At 35.0% G+C, this 20,987-nt stretch overlaps 1 protein-coding gene across 3 annotated transcripts in view; it reads left to right on the top strand.

Annotated features, from left to right (window-relative positions):
• The first annotated feature begins 313 nt into the window (after positions 1-313).
• Positions 314-20,987, top strand: part of LOC110106159 (ras-related protein Rab7) — a 43,053-nt gene continuing 22,379 nt past the window's right edge. The window contains exons 1-6 of one of the 3 annotated variants that reach the window (XM_020835934.2): positions 314-463; positions 637-663; positions 1,239-1,338; positions 1,419-1,565; positions 8,144-8,224; positions 8,290-8,435. In XM_020835934.2, the coding sequence (XP_020691593.1) occupies positions 411-463; positions 637-663; positions 1,239-1,338; positions 1,419-1,565; positions 8,144-8,224; positions 8,290-8,435 (554 nt within the window). In that variant the 5' untranslated portion in view covers positions 314-410. Of the gene's footprint in view, positions 464-636; positions 664-743; positions 1,171-1,238; positions 1,339-1,418; positions 1,566-8,143; positions 8,225-8,289; positions 8,436-20,987 lie in introns of those variants that run through there. The other 2 variants (XM_020835936.2, XM_028696521.1) reach the window with 2 other exon arrangements.

Consider the following 20,987-nt stretch of genomic DNA (forward strand, 5'->3'; position numbering starts at 1 on the left):
CTCTCTCTACAGTGACGTGGCGTATGTGTTTGGAATCCGAATGCGTTCGGATTCCGCACAATAATTTCTCCTAAAGGAGACTAAAATAACTATGAAAATCAACTTTTCAAATTTCAAACCCTAAACATTTTAGTTTGCTGCCATTTTAAAAGTGAACTGATGGGAAAACGATAGACCTTTTATGATGTCCTAATGCAACCCTAATAGTTTCTCTTGCATGCGAGGCAAAATGTAACTGATTTCATTGGCTGGAAGGGCTATTTGAAAGCCTGGGGGGCGCCTTCAGTGCCAGCCCATTTTCACGTGTCATCGACGGAGCCTCGGAGAGGACAGCGGGAACTTCTTCTTCTTCGCCTACTTTCTGTTCTTCCCTTGCTCAGTAATTCCCTTGGCGCTCGATCCTCTCCGCCATGAACACGAGGAGGCGAACCTTGCTCAAGGTCATCGTTCTAGGGGACAGCGGGTGAGGTTTTGGTTCTTTTTTTCTCCATCCTTGGACTTGCATCCAATTCTCGATTCGGATCGCCATACTTCCTGCTTTGTTGGGGTTTTCTTTTCCTTTAGGACTACCTCATTTTTCTTTATTTGCTTCGTTTACGCCGTCCCCTAATTGTTATGTTCTTTTTCAATCTCCAGAGTGGGGAAGACGTCGCTGATGAATCAGTATCCTTGCGCCATTTTGTTTGCATGATCGTTTTAGTATAGTAGGGCTGCCATATTGCCATCATTTTAATGGGCGTTGGATGCTCTAGGATTTTAAATTTTTTATCCTATTATGATCTGGTTCGAGTATCTGATGTTCTGGTTCCTTCTAGGGTTTTTCTTACCCTGCAAATCGTGCGAAATTGCTGAATTACTTTTTGTTTTGTTGTATTAATAATATTTTTGAAGTTAGAAAAAATTAACGCTTTGATTAATTTAATTATTTAGAGGTGCTGTAATGGCAAGCTTCAAAAACTTTCCTCGTACTTGTAATTACAGACGACTTTGTTGGGAATTATGTATCCCGGAGTTTATTTGAATTAAGAAATTTGGCATCGGGTCAGCTTCTTCGATGGCTTTATTGCTTTCATCAAAGAGTGCTTGTTAGCTTTCATGTGCTGTTGCATAGCGAGCATCCAAATTACGGTGCTCGTCTAAGGGAACCGCTGAAGGCATGCTTTGCTTTTTGTATCCTCTAGATGTATAGGAGATTTCTCTATTTGTGTCTTCTCTTGTTTCTTTGACCAGTCAATTAGATATGTACACAAGAAATTCACTCAACAGTACAAAGCTACGATAGGTGCTGATTTTGTCACCAAAGAGATTCAGATTGATGAAAGACTTGTAACTTTACAAGTAAGAATTCTACTTTTCTAAATGTGATGCTGTATAAATAAACTTAAACTTTAACCTTTTTCTATGTCATTTTTTGCTAGATATGGGACACAGCGGGTCAAGAAAGATTTCAGAGTCTTGGTGTTGCATTCTACAGAGGAGCTGATTGCTGCATCCTAGTTTATGACGTTAATGTTCTTAGGTCATTTGATACTCTTGATAATTGGCACGATGAGTTTCTTAAGCAGGTTTGTGAATTGAGTTTGCTTATCTACTCCTTGTGTTCTTCTTCCTCACGCCCTTTTTTGATTAAATACTATAATATACTGTACTTGGCAATATTAGTTTATACGTTTTTTCCATGATAGTGAGAATATTGTTGAATTCTATTATACTAATGTTTTCCTTGACTTCTTGAATTTATCCTGTGCTATTATTTTTGCTTTTATCAGAGTCAGGGGAACTTTTTGAGATGCATTTTAACTGTATCCTTACAACTTTTTATGTCCATGCTGTTAGACATTTTGGATGAAAGGGAACCTTCTAAAATAAAATCCCATTGTGGGATAATTTAGAAGATGAGCTAACTCAATGGGAGGTTAACTTCTTCATTGCCTGCATTATACTGACAGGGACCCTGTTTAATCACTTACCAGATCTTTTTTTTTGCTCTTTTTTAATGCTGAATGATTAGAAAGGCTCAATTTTTCATGTATAATGATGCACGATCAAGTTCTTAAGTCATATTTTAGGGTTCACATACTCATAGCGATGCTTAAAACAATTAAAATATTGGGCTTAGACTATCAAGAACTAGTTATATGGTATGCTAAGTTGATTGGTATGAAAATAGACCAAACATTGATGATAGAAGATCAAATAATTCTCAAATATACAAAGTTTTAATACTTTTATTTATTATACATTAAGCTGGAGTTATTGACATGTATATAACTAGGTCTAAAATTAGATGGTTAAAGTAAGAGGAGCCATTAGAATGCTTGTGGTTGGATCATTTTGATGCCAGTTGAAGCTTGAATTATATTTAGTACTTGTCAATCCAACTATGTTATATGCCTTTGAGGCTTTGAATAATTGGCAACAAATAAGTTATAGACGAGTTTCTTGAGTATTTTTGAGGATTCTTGAAAAAAAGAAGAAGAGTTTTAGAAGGTGAATTTGGTAATAGTTTGAAATACAAATATGAAAGTGCAAAATGGCTATTGGATAAAAAAGTTCAGGTTAAAGTGAAAATGGTTGAAGTTGTAAAGTATAAGAGTGGATCTAAACTTCAATAAATGATGAAGCATTGAAGAAGCTGACTCAGTTGAATCACAATTGGTGACTTTGGTAATGATGAGGATGATTTTTTGGTGAATTACATATTGTACGATAACATCATATTAATTGATTTCAGTTATGTTTTACTAGTATAATGCCAAGTAGCTGGTAGCATTTGCATGTTGATATAGTTATTGTATTGACAATCAATTAATGGTTCTTGCTTAATGTAGCATTCTTAGTTGATCAAATTTCTTGGACATCATTTTATAACTATGGTTGTAGGTGTTAAGTTTGGGCGATCAAGTCATTAAATAGAGTACATATTTTAGATATCTTGGGTATATTATTTAAAGTGATGGTGAAATAGATGGGGGATAATATTAGTAGATTTTAAGTTGGATGGTTGTAGTTGAGGAACACATTGGGTCTGTTTAGTGACAAAAAGTACCCCCAAACTTAAGGACAAATTCTATAAGAGGGTGGTGAGACCTGCAATGCTTTATGTCATAGAATGTTGGCCATTAAAAGAGAAGCATATAATTAAGTTAAGTGTTGTAGAGATGAGAATGCTTAGGTAGATGAGTGGCTTCACTATTAGAGATAGAATGCGAAATGAGTATATATGTGAAAAAGTTGGAGTAACTTCAGTCACAGATAAGATTAGAGAGTCGGCTTAGATGATTTGTTCATATATAACGTCAGACTCGATTAGAATAGTAGATGTATTAGATTTGGCCTATTTTAAGAAAGATACAGGTAGACCTAAAAAGACTTGGTTAGAAAGTATTAAAAATGATATATTTTAATTAGATTTAAATGAGAATGACTCTTAACATGACACAATGGATAAAAATGATTCATGTAGCTCACCCCACATAGTGGGATAAAGGTTTGATGTTGTTGTTATTATTGTTCTTGGTTGTAGGGGTCAAGTGACAAACTAAGCTCCTTAATGGCACTCATCCTCAATCAGTTAAAAATGAATAAACTAAAAAAAATTAGTTGGACATCTGACTTTTAGAGATTGAGCTTTAGAATTTGCATATAGTAATGCAATATAACACACTATGTGTTTTTGGTAATGCCTTATGTGTTTTTGGTAATGCCTTAGAGAAGCTTTTGTTGACGGAAACAAGAAGCATAAATCATGTAAATGAGGTTTTGTTGATTTTCTCACGCTTGCACTTTGATGTAATGTTTTGTTTGATATTTCGATTTATAATATCCGACAACCCAACCTAACAACCTTGGTGCACTATTTGCTTATGTTATAGTTTTGGTAGGGGAGACATTTTTTCAAGTAAAGTGATATAAGTTAGAATAATGGAGAAATTGGAAGATAACAAACTTACAAGTAGTCGGACAAGTACTAAATACATGATATGTAATTATTTATCATGAAATTGATACTTATTAGTCAATATTAATGTTGGAAGATCCAATGTCACTAAGTTGTAGAATTTTCAAGTGGATTGGATCTATTATGCAAATTTGTGGGGAACAAGTGAGAGATTTCTAGATTTAAACTGGCTGATTAAAACAAGAAATGGCTTGGGTGTTTATACGAGAATACTATTTTAAATGCCCTTTATAATTAGTTATTTTAAAGATGTAATTTCACTTTGTTAACCCTTCTGAACATGTAGTCATGCGAAAGGAGAACATGAGTAGAGGTTTTTTAATCTTTTTTTTTTCTTTTAAACGTCAAGCTGAATTAATAATATAACATGCACGTCATGTACCACCTTATCAAATCCCAAAAGTGCCACCGCAGGAAGGACTCTTGAGGCAACTCTTGAATACCACTTGAGCGTTTTTAAATATTACTTAAATACCTTTTAAGGCCGCTCGAGTGACTTTAATTTCCATATTATAGCCATTTTAATTGCAATTTTACAGAAGTATTAGTTAAATTCTCTATTTACTAACAAATGAGGTTATGATATCCTTTACTATTGTTATATATTTTTGTTCTGCATAGTCTTTTGATCCTAAGAATTACTAGTCCCTTCTTCACATGTACACCTTTATTCTAGCTTCATTTAATGTCCATCATTATTGTTGTTTGCTTCCGAGGTTTTTTTTTTTTCTGAAGAAAAGTATAGATGTAGGCTTCTGTTTTGGTTCCAAATATTGCCTCTTGGGATTCCACTGCAAAATAGACTGATAGTTTCATCTTTAAATTCCATGCTTAATGAGCTTTGTTGTAAATTTTACTTCCTGCATCTATGTTGTATGGAGAATATTGGTACCCCAATTTGTGATCACGTCATTTAACCTTTAAAATCAGTGGTGCTATAATTTTCAATTTCTCAAAATTTTGAATTCGGAATTTTCCCAAGTCTAATTAATTTTGTGAGTAATTTTTTTGTAAAAGTATTTATGGTGGCTATGGGATGGAGCGACTAATGAAATTGGTAGAGCCATATCAGATTTTGTAATTGCTAATACATTATTTAAGAAAAGAGAGGAACATCTCATCACTTGTAGGAATTGATATAATAAAACTCAGATGGATTATTTTCTTATAAGAAAAATAAATCTTTTAGTGATAAAGATTGCAAGTCATTAAGAGTAAAATTCTATGTAACCAACATCATTCATTAGTTTTGGAGTTTAAGATGAATGGGCAGAATATAAACAATGAAGTAAAATTTTGTTTTAGGATTAGAAGGGAATTTAAAGAATGTTTAAAAAAAAAGAGAAAAGGATCAAAATGTCCCTCAACTCATTGTGAGGGATCAAAATAGTCTCCAACTCTTTTGAGGGAACAATTTGGTCTCTCAACTCCTTAAAAAATGGGCTTATTTGGTCCTAACATCAAATTTTGGGGTTAATGGTGTTATCAAGAGGTATTTTGAACATTTTTTTAAATTAAATTATTTATTAAATGTAATTTTCAACTAATAATATTTGTTTTCTTAAATTATTAAGTATTTCTTTAGTAAAAAATATTAATAATTCTAGTATATAATGATCCTAAATTAAAACTAGAATTATTAAAATTTTTTGAAATTAAAGTTATAATTATTAATATTTTTTATTAAATAAATATTTAATAAAAGTTTTTTTATAAAAATTAATATTATTTGAAAATTATATTTACTAAATAATTTAATTGAAAATGACTAAAATACCCCTTTATTTAACATCATAACCTCAAAATTTGATATTAGGACAAAAAAGGTTCCTTTTTAAGGAGTTGAAGGACCAAATTGATCTGTCATAAGAGTTGATGACTATTTTGGTTCCTCATAATGAGTTGAGAGACCATTTTGGTCATTTTCTCAAAAAAATTTTTTTTTTGAAAGTAAAATTCAAGATCTCAAAGTTTTGATTGTGCATGAGAAAGTAATGTTACATGACAAAAAGTAGTTACTAATATTAACAATATTACTAATAATGTGTTTGGAGTAATCAAAAGGAAAAATTCTTAGTAGTAAAAATAGTTGGTGGTGGAATCAAAATGTGTAATAAAAGATACAAAATAAGGATTTTTGTTATAAACATTAATTTAGATTTAAAAACTTAAAAACTTGGAAAATATATAGAGGTGCTTGTAAAGAGTCTAAGATATTAATATGAGAGACAAGGAAGCTTTTAATGATTTATATAATATATATATATATATATATATATATATATATATGCAAATCAAATTGGTAGGATGAAGATCATAAATTGTTTTTATTATAAAAAGATATTCAACTTAGGTGGATGTGATATTTCGATAAGCTTTTCAATGAAGATTGTGAGAATACGATTAACATTAATGATCTTAACACTCTAAATGAAATGGATATTTTTGTTTTTATCATCGTATTAATTAAAAGAGGCTTTAATAAAATAAAGTATGAAAAAATAGTTGAACCTAATGACATTCTAATAGAGATGTGTAAATGCCTAGGAGATGAGGGAATTTATTGACTTACTAAACTTTTTAATATTATCTTGAAAACTAAAAAAATCTAGATGAGTGGAGGAGTGTGTTAATTCTTATTTTTAAGAATAAAGGTGATGAACAATAGTGTGAGAATTATAGATGAATTAAGTTAATGTGTCATACATTAAAACTATGGGATAGAGTAATTGAGCATATGTTACGATGTGATATCTAATGTTTCTCAAAATCAATTTGGATTCATGCCAGGTAGGTTTACTATGGAAGCTATACATTTATTGAGATGTTTGATGGAGAATTATAGAGAGAATAAAGAGGATCTATATATGATATTTATTGATTTAGAATAAGCTTATGATAAAATTCTAAGAGAAGTGCTATCGAGAGTTCTTGAAAATGAAGGAGTTGATAAAGCTTATATTTTAGTCATTAAGAATAAGTATGCTGGAGCTGTTACTTGGTGTTCAAACACAACATGGTTTGACCAAATATTATCCTATTTTAATTGGATTAGATTAAGGACCAGCTTTAAGCACTTATCTTTTTGCTTTAGTCATGGATGTTCTTACAAGACGTTTGCAAGAGGATGTACCGCATTATACACTTTTTGTTGATGATATTCTTCTTGTTGATAAGGTTAGAAAGGGAGTTAAGAGAAAATTTGAATTATGGATGTCAATCTTAGAGTCTAAAGGTTTTTATTTTAGCTGACCTAAAATCGAATACATGGAGTGTAATTTTAATAGTAATAAATCTAGTGGAGGATTGTGACTTTGGCGATCAACTCATTAAAAAGTGTACATATTATAGATTACTCAGGTATATTATTCAAAATAATGTTGAAATGTATGGGGATATTATTAGTACATTTCTAGTTGGATGGTTGAAGTTGAGGAATGCATTGGGCCTGTTGTGTGATAGTAATGTACCCCTCAAACTTAAGGAATAAATCTATAAGATGGTGGTGAGACTTATAGTGCTTTATGGCGTAGAATGTAGACCATTAAAAGATAAGCATAAAACTAAGTGTTGTAGAGATATGAAGATGCTCGGGTGGATGAGTGGCTTTACTCTTAGAGACAATGCCAAACAAATATATACTTGAAAAGGTTGGAGTAGCTTCAGTGGTAGATAAAATTATAGAGACTCCATAGATGGTTTGGTCACATAAAAATTCGGTCTTCTGATGACTCGGTTAAGAGAGCAAAAATGTATTAGATTTGGCTTATGTTAAGAAATGTAGAGGCAGATATAAAAAATATTTGGTTAAAAAATAGTAGAAATGATATTTTTTATTAGATTTAAATAAGAATTTGACTCTTAATGTGACATAATGAAGAAAAGAAATTCACCCACACAGGGGGATATAGGCTTGATGTTGTTCTTATTGTTGTTATAGTAATTTTCTGGCGAAAGAAATTATTAGTGTTTGAAAATTTTGGATCCATTGATGATTCTTATAGCGTCCACCAGTCCAGAACACTCCTACCAGCTCATTTTTTTTCCTTCTCCTTTCATGTTAGCTCAAACTACATGCATTATCATTTTTATAGTGTGTCGTAGCAGTATGTTTTATGTTGCTACGTATATTTATATCATGATTACTAATTGCTATCAGCTATCTTTCTCATTGTATTCCAGGCTAGTCCTTCTGATCCTGGTACATTTCCATTTATTCTTGTCGGAAACAAGGTTGATGTTGATGGAGGGAACAGCAGGGTGGTAAGGATCTGGAATTTCTTCTGCTGTTACTAATATTATCTTTTTAATTCTTTGAGCTCATCTAGGTTTCTGAGAAGAAAGCAAAAGAATGGTGTGCTTCCCGTGGGAATATACCTTACTTTGAAACTTCTGCGAAGGAAGATTTCAATGTTGATTCAGCTTTTCTTCAAATTGCAAAAATGGCACTGGAGAAAAACCGTGATCATGATATGTAAGCATTCCTCTAATTTTAATCATTATGTTGTCTTGGGCTAGACTTATGCTATCTCTGCATCTCTAAGTTTCTAATGCTATATTCTCTGTTTTTATTTAACCTTCCAAGCACGCTCTCAAACAAAAATTTCCAGTTATAGATATGGTTGGTCCTTACCAGGGAATTGAAAGTAAAATAAACTTGCATATCTCTTAATTAAAACGTAAGGTTACAGTGCATATTTATATTGTAGACTGGTGAATTTGAAGCAATTAAAGCAATGTAATCTTATCTTTTTTTTTTTTTAAACTTGAATCAAAATTAAATGCAATCTTATCCATGTAAGATAGTAGTTTGATACCATCACGTTATGATAACAAGCTCTTCAGGGTCATTGAAGGCTAAGGGGATGAAGACAAAGATGCCATTAGCTATTATTGAAAACATTAAAATGAGTAACAATAGCTCAATGTGGAAGTCTTCTTAGAGCATGAATGAACTTTTCCTTAGGGATTGGCTTAATGCTGGCAATTCATATATTACGGATGTTTTTTTAGAATGAATTTTCTCTGGCATTCGTGATGGAAATACGTTTCTCATAATATGCACTCATCAAAATAATATATGTGAGCTGCAAATCATGGACTTGTTGTTAGGACTAATCATGGTCATTGGCCCGTATCCCAATTATCTATGATTAACTATGAATGCTCATTCGGCATTCATTCTCTTTACCTTTCATTTTTAGGGTCCAAATTGTGCTACATAATTGGGCTGTAGGGCTCAAGTATTGTCTGATATTCATTAAATAGGCTCTTTATTGACGGTAGATTTGCTGCAGAAATAAATCTACTAGCAAGCGAAATTGGATTGAATTACAATAGGCAACATCGTAACAATTGATAATATAAAGTGGAACAGTGTTGATGTGCATGCCTCGAAGTTAAGTGTCTTGTAATGCAAGGCGTCACATCACGTATGATGTTTGGGCTTACTGAGGAAAGCAATTGACTGTAACAGTTCAAGGAAAACATAGACCGTATTGTTCCTATTAACATACTTCTAATCAACGTTTTAAAAGCCGAAATCGGGAACCGAGGCGTTTTGGCTAAGCGAGGCGAGGCGTAAGCCTCGAGGTGGATTGAGGCGTAAGCTTAAAAAATAATAAAAATTAAGTAATTTAAAATTAAGAATAACGAAAAAAAATATAAAATATTATGTCAATTGTGAATTTGATGATTTGTTATAAGATAATATTAGTATATTACTGGAAAAGAAGATTTAAAATAAACTCACTTAAAAATAAAACATCCCTTTGGGATCAAGACCCAATGCAGACTTATCATCACTTTGATTGTCTTCAGAAGAATCTTCATAATTAATGTCAAAGTCATCTTTAAACTCTTCTTCATCTATAATATTTTTTCCTTTATCCCCTATATCAGTTAATATTTTATTAGCTCTAGAAAGAAACAATAATAGCATAAACAAATAATTCATAAAAAAGAATACCTTTGAATTTTTTTGAAGCTCCAATCTCATTTATTTCTTTCTTTTATATACATGAGTAGTTGCTTCATTGTCTTCATTGACAGGAGTTTCTGCTTCTGCTTCAACTTCAGAAACATCAACATTCTTAGGAGTAACCCATTCATCATCAGATTGTAAATCATTAACAAGTAAATGATCAATTTCATTATCAATGCTTCATTACTTATGTAATTTGAGATGTCTATCTTTCAGTTTTTTGTTAAACATAACATAAAATAGTTTGCTTATTCGATATGTCGCCAATTGATTTATTCTCTTAGTATGAATTTGATTGAAGATGCTCCAATTACGCTCGCATGCAGAAGCCAAACATGTTAGGCTAAGCACTTTAACTACAAAAGCTTTCAATTCAGGAACATCATCTCCAAACTGACTCCACCAACGTTCTACATGAAAATGAATAGTATTTTATGAATATTGATTGAAGTAGAAGATTTGAACATAAATATTAAAATTAAAATTATAAATATACAAATTATAAATATACTAGGAGATCGTATTTTGTAGCATGCTTGTGCTGCTCTAAATCCAAACATTCTCTTTTTCAATTGAAATTCCTTAAGTTGATCATTCACTTTGAGGTAGTCTTCTTTAGAAATTAGTCTGTCCATACATGCATATAAACCAGTTTTCACCTCTTTATCAACATGAAAGTCTTTATCATAATAAAATTGATGGTTTAAATAGTATGCAGCAGCATGTAAGTGTTGGTGTAATTGACGATCCCACTTTTCATCTATAATATCCCATATTTCTTTGTAGGCACTTTCTTGACCTCCCAAATCTTTTGAAATGTCTTCTTTAGCCCTATTCATTGCTTCATAAATAAATCCCATAGCCAGGGCCCTCTCACCATCAACCATTCTAAGCACCTTAACTAATGGTGTTGTTGTCTTCAAAGCATAATTTTTATTGCGCCAAAATGAATTATCTTTCATAACAATTTTTTTAACCTATTTTTCTTCTTGTTTTTTTTTGCCAATGAACTTTTATCCTATTTTTCAGAAGCAAACATAGCTTCCAAAGGTTGCCTTAACTCCTTGAATCTCTGCAATGTTAAATATACAGTAGCAAATCTCGTAACAGTAGGTCTAATAATTTTCTTGACAGTGAATTTTCTTATATTAAATTGAGTACCCAATAATCATTGTATATGAATTTACTAACAAATTTGGTCTTCAATAGGGCTGATTTATGCTGAGGCAACTGTCCCAACCTCTCAAGCATTAAATCAATGCAATGTGAAGCACAATGAGTCCAGTAAAGGTGAAGCCTCTTCTCCATTAACATTCTCCCTGTAGCTTTATATGCACCTGCATTATCAATAGCAACTACTACTAAAGCATCACCCACTTTCTCAACAACTTCATCCAACATTTCAAACAATAATTGTGCATCTTTTATAAAACTTGAAACATCCACTGATTTTAGAAAAACTGTTCCATATGGATTGTTGACCAAGAAATTAATAATACTTCTATGTCGAATATCTGACCAACTATCTGACATTATTGTGATTCTTGTCTCAATCAAAATCTTCTTAACATCATCCACCATTTTTGAAGTTGTCTTGACCTCCTCATTCAGCATCCAAATCCTCAGTTCATACATGCTTGGAAGTTGTAGTCCTCTTCCATAGCTTCCAACAGATCGTAACATATTGATCAATGACGGACTCCTAACAACATTAAATGGAATCCCATTTTCATAGATGAATCTAGCGATATCCAAACAAACTCTGTTCCTGAGTTCTTTTGTAGCAGTAGGAGGCTGAAGATCCTGAGTGTTTATGTTATCATCGTCATCAATATTTATCATAAATCTATCCATGGGATCTCGAGTACCTCGGTTAGAAGAAACTAGATGGCTTCCACTACTGGAACCTTCATGCTGTGATCCATATAAGAAGAGTTTCTTATCATCTCTTCCATATTTCTTTGTGTGACCTCTTTTATGGTGGCAAACTTCTTTAAATAATATGTACATTCCTTTTTCACCTCATCAGGTACTTTTGGCAAACTTCTCCAACCTCTTGACGCCATCAGTTATGTGTTTCTCACAGAAATTACGTTTCATGTAAACATATCCCTTCTTTGCACCTTCGCCTGACACTTCAACTTGAGTTCTATATTTTCATGCAGGATCTTTCTTTCTTGTGCCACTAGTCATGTTAATAATTTATAGAAATAAATAATCGACATCAAATTATTGATATATACAAGATTTTTATTTATTCACAGGCAAAGAAATCACAACACAAAATCAACAATAGGAAATATATTAACAATTATTTGTACCACCAAAATAAGACAACATGAATACAATAATATATCGGTCTGCCGGGGGTCCAAGGGGGCGGTGCCCCCTGGCAGGGTTCGACCTGCTGGGGTTTTCGGGGGCAGCGCCCCTGGAACAAAATTTTATTGTAAGAGTAATTTTGAAATTCGGCTAGTTTTTAAAGTTCGTAAGTTGTTTGTATGGAAAGATACCGAGCGGTACTGAGCATGTACCTAACGGTACCGAGCATGTATCTAACGGTACCGAGCATATAACGCTCGGTACCGAGCGGTACTGGCTCGGTACCAAGCATGTACCGCTCAGTTCCGAGCATATACTTGCTCGGTACCGAGCGGTACTAGCTCGGTAGCGAGCATGTACTGAGCGGTACCGAGCATGTACTGAGTGGTACCGAGCATGTACCTGCTTGGTGCCGAGCATGTACTTGCTCGGTTCCGAGCATGTACTGAGCAGACTAATGAAAGAAAGCCGAATCAGTTATTCAAGCTTTCATTACTGCACGTCAAAGTCAAGGCCCACAACACCGCTTACCTACTCTTCTAACCTAACCGAGGAATGAACGTTTCCTGCACTCACAACTTCGGCTTCGTTTCCAGCTTTCGAAACTGTTATTGTTTTTGGCTTCGTTTCCTGCGTCGTCTCCTTCCGACTTCGTCTCCTGCACTCACGGCTTCGTCTTCTTCCCTCACGGCTTCGTCTCTTTCCCTCACGGCTTCATCTTTAACATGGTTTAAAATTGCGCAATATGAGGCTCGCCTTGAGGCCCGCTTTTGTGCAATTCCAGTAAAAAACGCTTCGATGCTTACGCCTCGAGTTTTTGTTATGAGGCTTGCGCCTCAACTTGGTTGAGGCCCGCCTTAAGGCCCGCCTCGCCTCACTGGCATGAGGCTTACGCCTCATGCTATATATATTAAAACTTACATAAATCTTGAAGTAAATGCCCGACATTGGACTCTATAGGAGAGGAGGAAGGGGAGAGAGCAGTTCATCATAATGATGATTCAAATAAAGAACCCCTTAGTGATGACAGTGCTGATGATTTATGAGTTCTTATGTGATATGTCATTGCTATTTATTTTTAGAAATTGGAATTATATGTTAATGAAAAGAATACTGGGATTTGGGAAAGATAGAATTTTGAGTTGAACTATATTTCATGTTATCTTATTATTGAGATATTTTGATTTCACTTCATATCTTATGCTTTTTTATGTTTTATATTATTCACTCATTAATATATAAAAAATTTATCATTTTATGTTTACGCAATCTTTTGATTTTGAGGCTTACGCCTCAAAACGCCTTGAGGCTTACGCCTCGCCTCAAGACTGAAAACGCCTCAATACCCGAATACGCAATTTTAAACATTGACCTCTAGTCCGCCTTTCAATTCTCACAGGATGCCCTAATTCTATACGGGAATACGCGAACACGAATCGGCTGCGTCGTATTTACATATATACCGAAGAAAAAATTTCGAGGCGATGCCTCGTACTTCCTCGAGGCGTACGCTCGTTGCGCTCTGATGCGTACGCCTTGTGTGAAAAAATCGTAGGCTTCGCTGGATGGTTCAAGGCGTAAGCCCCGATACGCATGACTTCCGCCTCGACTTGAGACGCGACTCAATACAGACGCCTTGTCCGCTTTTTTAATGATTGCTTCTAATATAAAATATGGTTTTACGTGCTTGAATGAAGTCGTTTTTTGTTTCTTGTAATACACATTCATGCATATATATGCATTTGGTTATGTGGGAAAATGCACACCATCCATTATAAATTTTGAGCGATTAAGACTTAAAGTAGAGATATATTTTAGTAACTTGATGACTTCTAGCTACTTTATGGGTTTCTTTGGTTTGGTTTGCTAAAAATGGAATGCATAGTAAAAGTGGTACGAATAAAATAAATAGTCTATTTGAAATGATTTAGAGTTGTTTGATTAAGTGTTAAATAAGTACTAGAGATTATTTTTTTTGTGTTTGGTTTTAAGTAAGATGAATTTAGTGTAAAGCTTGATCATGATGCCCATTAAAGGTGGTTGACAGTGTCAAATGACAATCGGTATTGACGATGTTAGACAACAATCAGTGGCGGTAATTGTTAGCCTGGGTAGTGGGGGCTGGTGCAGATGACAATAAGGGGGTGGTGAGTGACAAAAAAAATTATAGTATATTTTGAAATCGGGGATTTTCAAATATACAAAAATGAACTAGAGGGTAACTTCTAAATTTAATAATGAATTGCATTGTATTTAAAATGTAGCCTACTAAGTGCCAAATTTCAAAATGCTTGAATTTAGTTTACACTGAGGGGCTATTTTGTTGGTAGTATTAGGGTGTACTGTAACATAAATACGCGGGTTTTTAGCTTTTCAGTGTTTGGTTCAGCGTAAAGTAAATGCACAGTAAAAAAGCGAAGCTTTTGGAACTCATTCGATGGTGTATTTACAGTGTATTCAAAACCTGTTGAAATTGAGCGAGTTTCAAATACATAGCACCTCGTGGAAAAGGAACGGAATCCCTTGCTCTCTTGAAAACAACACTTGTGACATCCAACTCCCATAAACCTTCCTCCCGCAAAAGCCTGCTCCTACGACGTCCAGTCCATGAAAACCAGCTCATGCATTTGGTTCTTTGCTGCGAAATCAAGCTCTCATCGGTCTGTCTTCTTGGGCTAGAGCATCTAACTCTGTCGGCGTGCAAGAAAGCCCTAGTTTTTGATTTCTTTTCTTCTCCTACTCCTAGCTTGTGATTTCATCGCTCTCCACGGTTTTCCTTTGCACTGGTAACCGTACGACAACGTTCTATGAGCTGCTGATCTCCTTCATCGCTCCTTGCTCACTTACCCATGTCTTCATTGGATTGCAAGATGCACCGCAAGCAGGTATGATCTTTTGTTTGGACCTTTGTTTATGTTTTGGTTACCAAAGCTTTTTGTTCTGGGATTTTTGTTTCATCGATTAAGCATAGGTGTTTTTATGTTGCTAAACTGGGGATCTATTGTATAGGTCCTCTTAAAGGGTGATATTTCTATAGTTCTTTTCAATTTGGAAATAATGATATTGACCACCTGAAAATTGATTTAATTCTGCATTTCAATGGGAAAGCTCATATTTATACTGTTTTTATTTTACTCTCCATATATCTCACCAAACAAGGAAAATAGTTCCCCTACATTTACTTTACACTACATTTTTCTTTTTCAGGTAACCAAACAACCCTTTAACTAGTTATGTAGTATATCAAACAACCCTTAAATCATAGTCATGTAAAATTGAGATAGATGGTGATAGATGAAAATTTAGTAACTATATGGCGGATTCTTTCAATATATATGCATTTAAGTATGCATATACAAGTAAATAAGAAAATAACATGTCTAGAAAATAGAAGCATATTATTGATTAGAAGTTATTTAATATAAAGTGTTTATATGTTGTAATAATATATTTATATTAGAGTCTATCATAATAAATTATATATTCTTAAATGGATGCATATATAGAATGCATCGGGCTTGTTATGTGATAGAAATGTACCCCTCAAACTTAAGGGAAAATTCTATAAGATGGTAGTGAGGCCTGCAATGCTTTATGGTGCTGAATGTTGGCCTTTAAAAGAGAAGCATAATACTAAGTTAAGTGTGGCAGAGATGAGGATGCTCAGGTGGATGAGTGGCTTTACCCTTAGAGATAGGATACGAAATGAGCATATACGTGAAAAGGTTGGAGTAGCTCCAGTAGAAGATAAGATTAGAGAAAGTCGCCTTAGATGGTTTGGTCACATAAAACGGCGGCCTTGCGATGACCCGGTTAGGAGAGTAGAGGTATTAGATTTGACTTTTGTTAAGAAAGGTAGGGGTAGACCTAAAAAGACCTGGTTAGAAAATATTAGGAATGACCTTTCTTTGTTAGATTTAAACGAGAATTTGACTTTTAATAGGACACAATGGAGAAAAAGGATTCATGTAGCCGACCCCACGTAGTGGGATAAAGGCTTGATGTTGTTATATATGTGTGTGTGTGTATTGTTGAGCATAATATTACATATGTTCCCCTATACTTGTAGGTTTGCATGTATAAATACACTCATATGCATGCTTATTTAGATATGGAAAGCAAAAGGATCATATTAAGTACAACAAAATTTATAGATTTTGGTAATTTATTTATGGAAATTAATTTAGCATTATATATTTGTATATTTCAATCTATATTTATAACATAACGCTAAAAAGGGTTTTATTGGTCCATAAGCCTGAACTTTTTTGCTCTTTGCATTTGTTTCACATAGATTTTATATACATTATCTTAGCATATTGTAAATATTATGTGCATCTATGAAATTAATAACAACTTAATATTTAGTATTGCCATTTATCATATAATTTAAATTATCGTTTATAATATAAACAAATAAATAAATAATAATACTTCGGCTATTGATTCTATTGTCTAATCTTACTATAGTTTTTATTATATAAACTAATTTTAATATTTGCATGTATATATCAATAAATGTTTTTGTGCACAGATGTAAGTTGTGTTATAATTATTGACTTTCAGGAGCGGCTTAAAATCAAATGGCCAAAGGATCTTACTCCACGTCGCCCATTTCCTACTTCTTGCATGAAATCAAACAAGTTTTTCTCATATAGATGCAGAGATCTTATTCTGGGAGGCTTTAACATCAAGTTAGTCCAATGAAGCTGATATGTTTTGGAGATCGAATCAGTACCCAAAACAACCATTAGAGCAAAATCAATACCAAACAACAAAAAAACAGCCATCAAAATCAAGAGAAAACATCAATGGTACATAGGAACACTAATAAGTTGAAATAACAATTTTAATCAAATAAACACAAGATACAATTGATTCACTGTTCGGGAGGTGAATCGGATCTCTCCTAATTTCTTAGAAGCAACTAGGAACTCAAAATCTCCTAAGAAAAACTACTTCAGAAAATTCTTCACATAATCCCTCCCACATACAAGAAACCAGCCCTAATCCCACCATAATGCACCTCATATTTTCTCCAATGATTTTCGCTTAACCTTTTCACATCATAAATGCCTCTACTATATTATGAGCATGACAACACATCAATATAATCAGTAGACCAGTACTAGGGAGAAAGGGATTAGATCTTAGCAGAATTGAAGGGACATCTATTGCGAGCACAACATATTATGAACAAGCAGGCAGATGGAGATAGGAGGGATGTGCATTTTGAGATTGGAGACAGTTTATCTTAAGATTCGACCTTACAAACAGAGGACTCTAGCTAGACAAAGGAATGAAAAGCTTTCCCCTCATACTTTGGGCCATACGATGTCATGAAGAGTATTAGTGCAGTCGCCTATCGCCTACTATTGCCACCAACTTCAGTCATCCATCCAGTATTTCATGTGTTACAGCTGAGACGAGCCATTGGAGACCATACACCCTCACCCACACTATCAGTTATACTGTTAGAAGATATGGAGGCAATATTAGAACCACTGGAGATGCAAGGGATGCGCTAAGGAGACAAGGGGATCAAGTAAGTATTGATCAAGTGGAAGAATTTACTAGAATATAAGCGACATGGGAAGCCTACAACACTATCCATAAGTAGTTTCCTTCTGTCCACAATGAGGTCAATGTGACTTTTTGGGAGAGGAGTATTGATAAGGCTGTGACCCCACCTCATTTTAAGAGCCAAATGGCTCTTGTTTTGTGGGTCCCATCACCAAATTTCACACCTAAAGGACAAAAAAGTTTAAGGGGTGATCATCGGAGAAAATGTGAGGTTCCATATATGATTTCAAATGGTGTTGTATGGGTTGCTATATGATATGAAGTGTTATACCACTGCGTTGCCCAGGCTAGCCATTTGGCCCACATCCTTGGGGTATCCAAGACAAAGCAATGATGATAAGTCTCCACACTATGATTTACCACCTCAGTTTGGCTATCTGTCTAAGGGTAGTAAGTGGTAGTGCGCTTTAGAATAGCCCCCTGCATCTTGAATAGCTCCCTCAAAAAAAGAGTCAAAAAGACCTTTATCCTGATCATACACTATGGACTCGGGTATGCTATGCAAACCATGGTTTAAAATTGCGCAATATGAGGCTCGCCTTGAGGCCCGCCTTTGCGCAATTCCAATAAAAAAGTCCTCGATGCTTACGCCTCAAGTTTTTTTTTATGAGGCTTGCGCCTCAACCAAGTTGAGGCCCGCCTTGTGGCCTGCCTCGCCTTACTGGCATGAAGCTTACGCCTCACGCTATATATATTAAAACTTACATAAATTTTGAAGTAAATGTCCGACATTGGACTCTATAGGAGAAGAGGGAGGGGAGAGAGCAGTTCACCATAATGATGATTCACATGAAGAACCCATTAGTGATGACAGTGCTGATGACTTATGAGTTCTTATGTGATATGTCATTGCTATTTATTTTTGGAAATTAGAATTATATGTTAATGAAAAGAATACTGGGATTTGGGAAAGATAGAATTTTGAGTTGAACTATATTTCATGTTGTCTTATTATTGAGATATTTTGATTTTACTTCATATCTTATGCTTTTTTATATATTATTCACTCATTAGTATATAAAAAATGTATCATTTTATGTTTACGCAATCTTTTAATTTTGAGGCTTACGCCTCAAAACGCCTTGAGGCTTACGCCTCGCCTCACGAATGAAAAACGCCTCAATATCCGAATACGCAATTTTAAACATTGATGCAAACAGATCACCTCTCCAATGAATGTAGTTGCTATTGACACCACAGTGTATGGGGGGCTTAGGGGAATGAAATGAACGTATTTGCTCAATCAATCCACCACCACTAGAATCACGGTGAATCCTTCTGACTTAGGCAATCCCTCATTGAAGTCCATAGTCACCTCTTCCCACACCTTTTTGGGTAAAGCTAAAGGTTGTAAAAGACTATCTGGAGCCATATCCTGATATTTTTCTCTGACATACATCAGAACTGGCCATCATCTTCTCCACATCCCTCTACATGCCCACTCATTATAGTTCCACTGCCAGTCGTTGATGTCTTTTGGATTCTTGAATGTCCCCTAATAGTTGTTCCATGAGCTCATGCAACAAGCTATGATGCACCGACATGGACATGGAGACACAGACACGACACGACATGGACACGGGATACGACAATTTTTAAAAATATAGGACACGGGTGCGGCGTGGACACTGCATAATAATTTTTTAATATAATATATAATAATTTTTAAAAATATAGGACACGGACACGGACACGGCGTGGACAGATGTGGCTCTTTTGAACCTTCACCTAATCCACCCCCGCCAGCAGCAAAGCTCATTTTGCTAACAAACCAATCATACATATGAATACATCAAATTAAATTGATATGAAGTGAAATCAAAATATCCCAATAATAAGACAACATGAATACAACAATATACCGGTCTGCCAGGGGTCCAAGGGGGCGCTGCCCCCTGGCGGGGTTCGACCTGCCCGGTGGTACCGAGCATGTTCCTAGCAGTACCAAGCATATATTGAGTAGTACCGAGCATATACTGAGCAGTACCGAGCATGTACTGAGCGGTACCGAGCATATATTGAGCAGTTCCGAGCATGTACTGAGCGGTACCGTGCATGTACCTAGCGATACCGAGCATGTACATAGCGATACCTCATTTAATAATCGGACACGCGTGTCCGACACACGTGTCCAATTTTAATTTTAATTTTTAAAATTGCGACACTCCAATGCCGTGTCGGACACGTGTCCATGCCATGTCCGACACGTGTTCGACACTGCATACCGTCTTTAAGTGCCGTGTCGGTGCATCATAGGCAACAAGTGAGGGATGTCTGGCTATCTCCTTGATAGCACAAATTGCCCCTGATATATCAACTTCTGATCCACCAAGGAATAACTATGATGACTATCGTTGTTCTACTATAAATCTCCTCTGATTTTATTCAACTCTTCATCTTTCTTGCTCTCTTTCTTCAAGACCTTCATTCACCACCATGTGAACCGATAGAGCCATAACCTGGGGATCTTTACTACGTCTGGAGAGAGCATCTACTACTTTATTTTCCAACTCGGGCTTGTATTGGATTTGAAAGTCATAGCCCAACAACTTGGAAAGCCACCGCTGATGCTCCTTTGTCTCTATCCTCTACTCCAGTAAGATTTCAAACTCCTCTGATCGGTCCTGACTATGCAGTGCTGCCCCAACAGGTAAGGTTCTCACTTTTGAATTGCTAACACAATCGCCATCATTTCCCTTTCATATACTGATTTCAGCCTGTCCCTAGCAGTCAATACTTGGCTGAAATAAGCTATAGGCCTATGCCCTTGCATTAGAACTGCTCCTTACCCATAGCTTGATGCATCTGTCTCTACTACAAATGGTTGGTTAAAATATGGTAGTGCTAACACATGGACCGTAGTCATGACTTTCTTTAGCTGCTCAAATGCCTGAGTGGTTGCTTCTCCCCATCCCCATTTGAAATTGTCCTTCTTCAGCTGCTCTATCAACGGCCATGTTATAGAGCTGTATCCCTTCACAAACTTTCTGTAATATCCTGTGATTCCCAAGAATCCCCTTAGCCCCGTTAGGTTTTTAAGTACAGGCCACTCCACCATTGCCTCTATCTTGGTTGGATCCGCTGACACCCCGACTTGAGATTCTATATGTCCCAAATGCTTCACCCTTTGCCGCTCAA

This window comes from Dendrobium catenatum, unplaced genomic scaffold, assembly GCF_001605985.2.
Source record: "Dendrobium catenatum unplaced genomic scaffold, ASM160598v2 fragScaff_scaffold_758, whole genome shotgun sequence".
NCBI classification, from domain to species: domain Eukaryota; kingdom Viridiplantae; phylum Streptophyta; class Magnoliopsida; order Asparagales; family Orchidaceae; genus Dendrobium; species Dendrobium catenatum.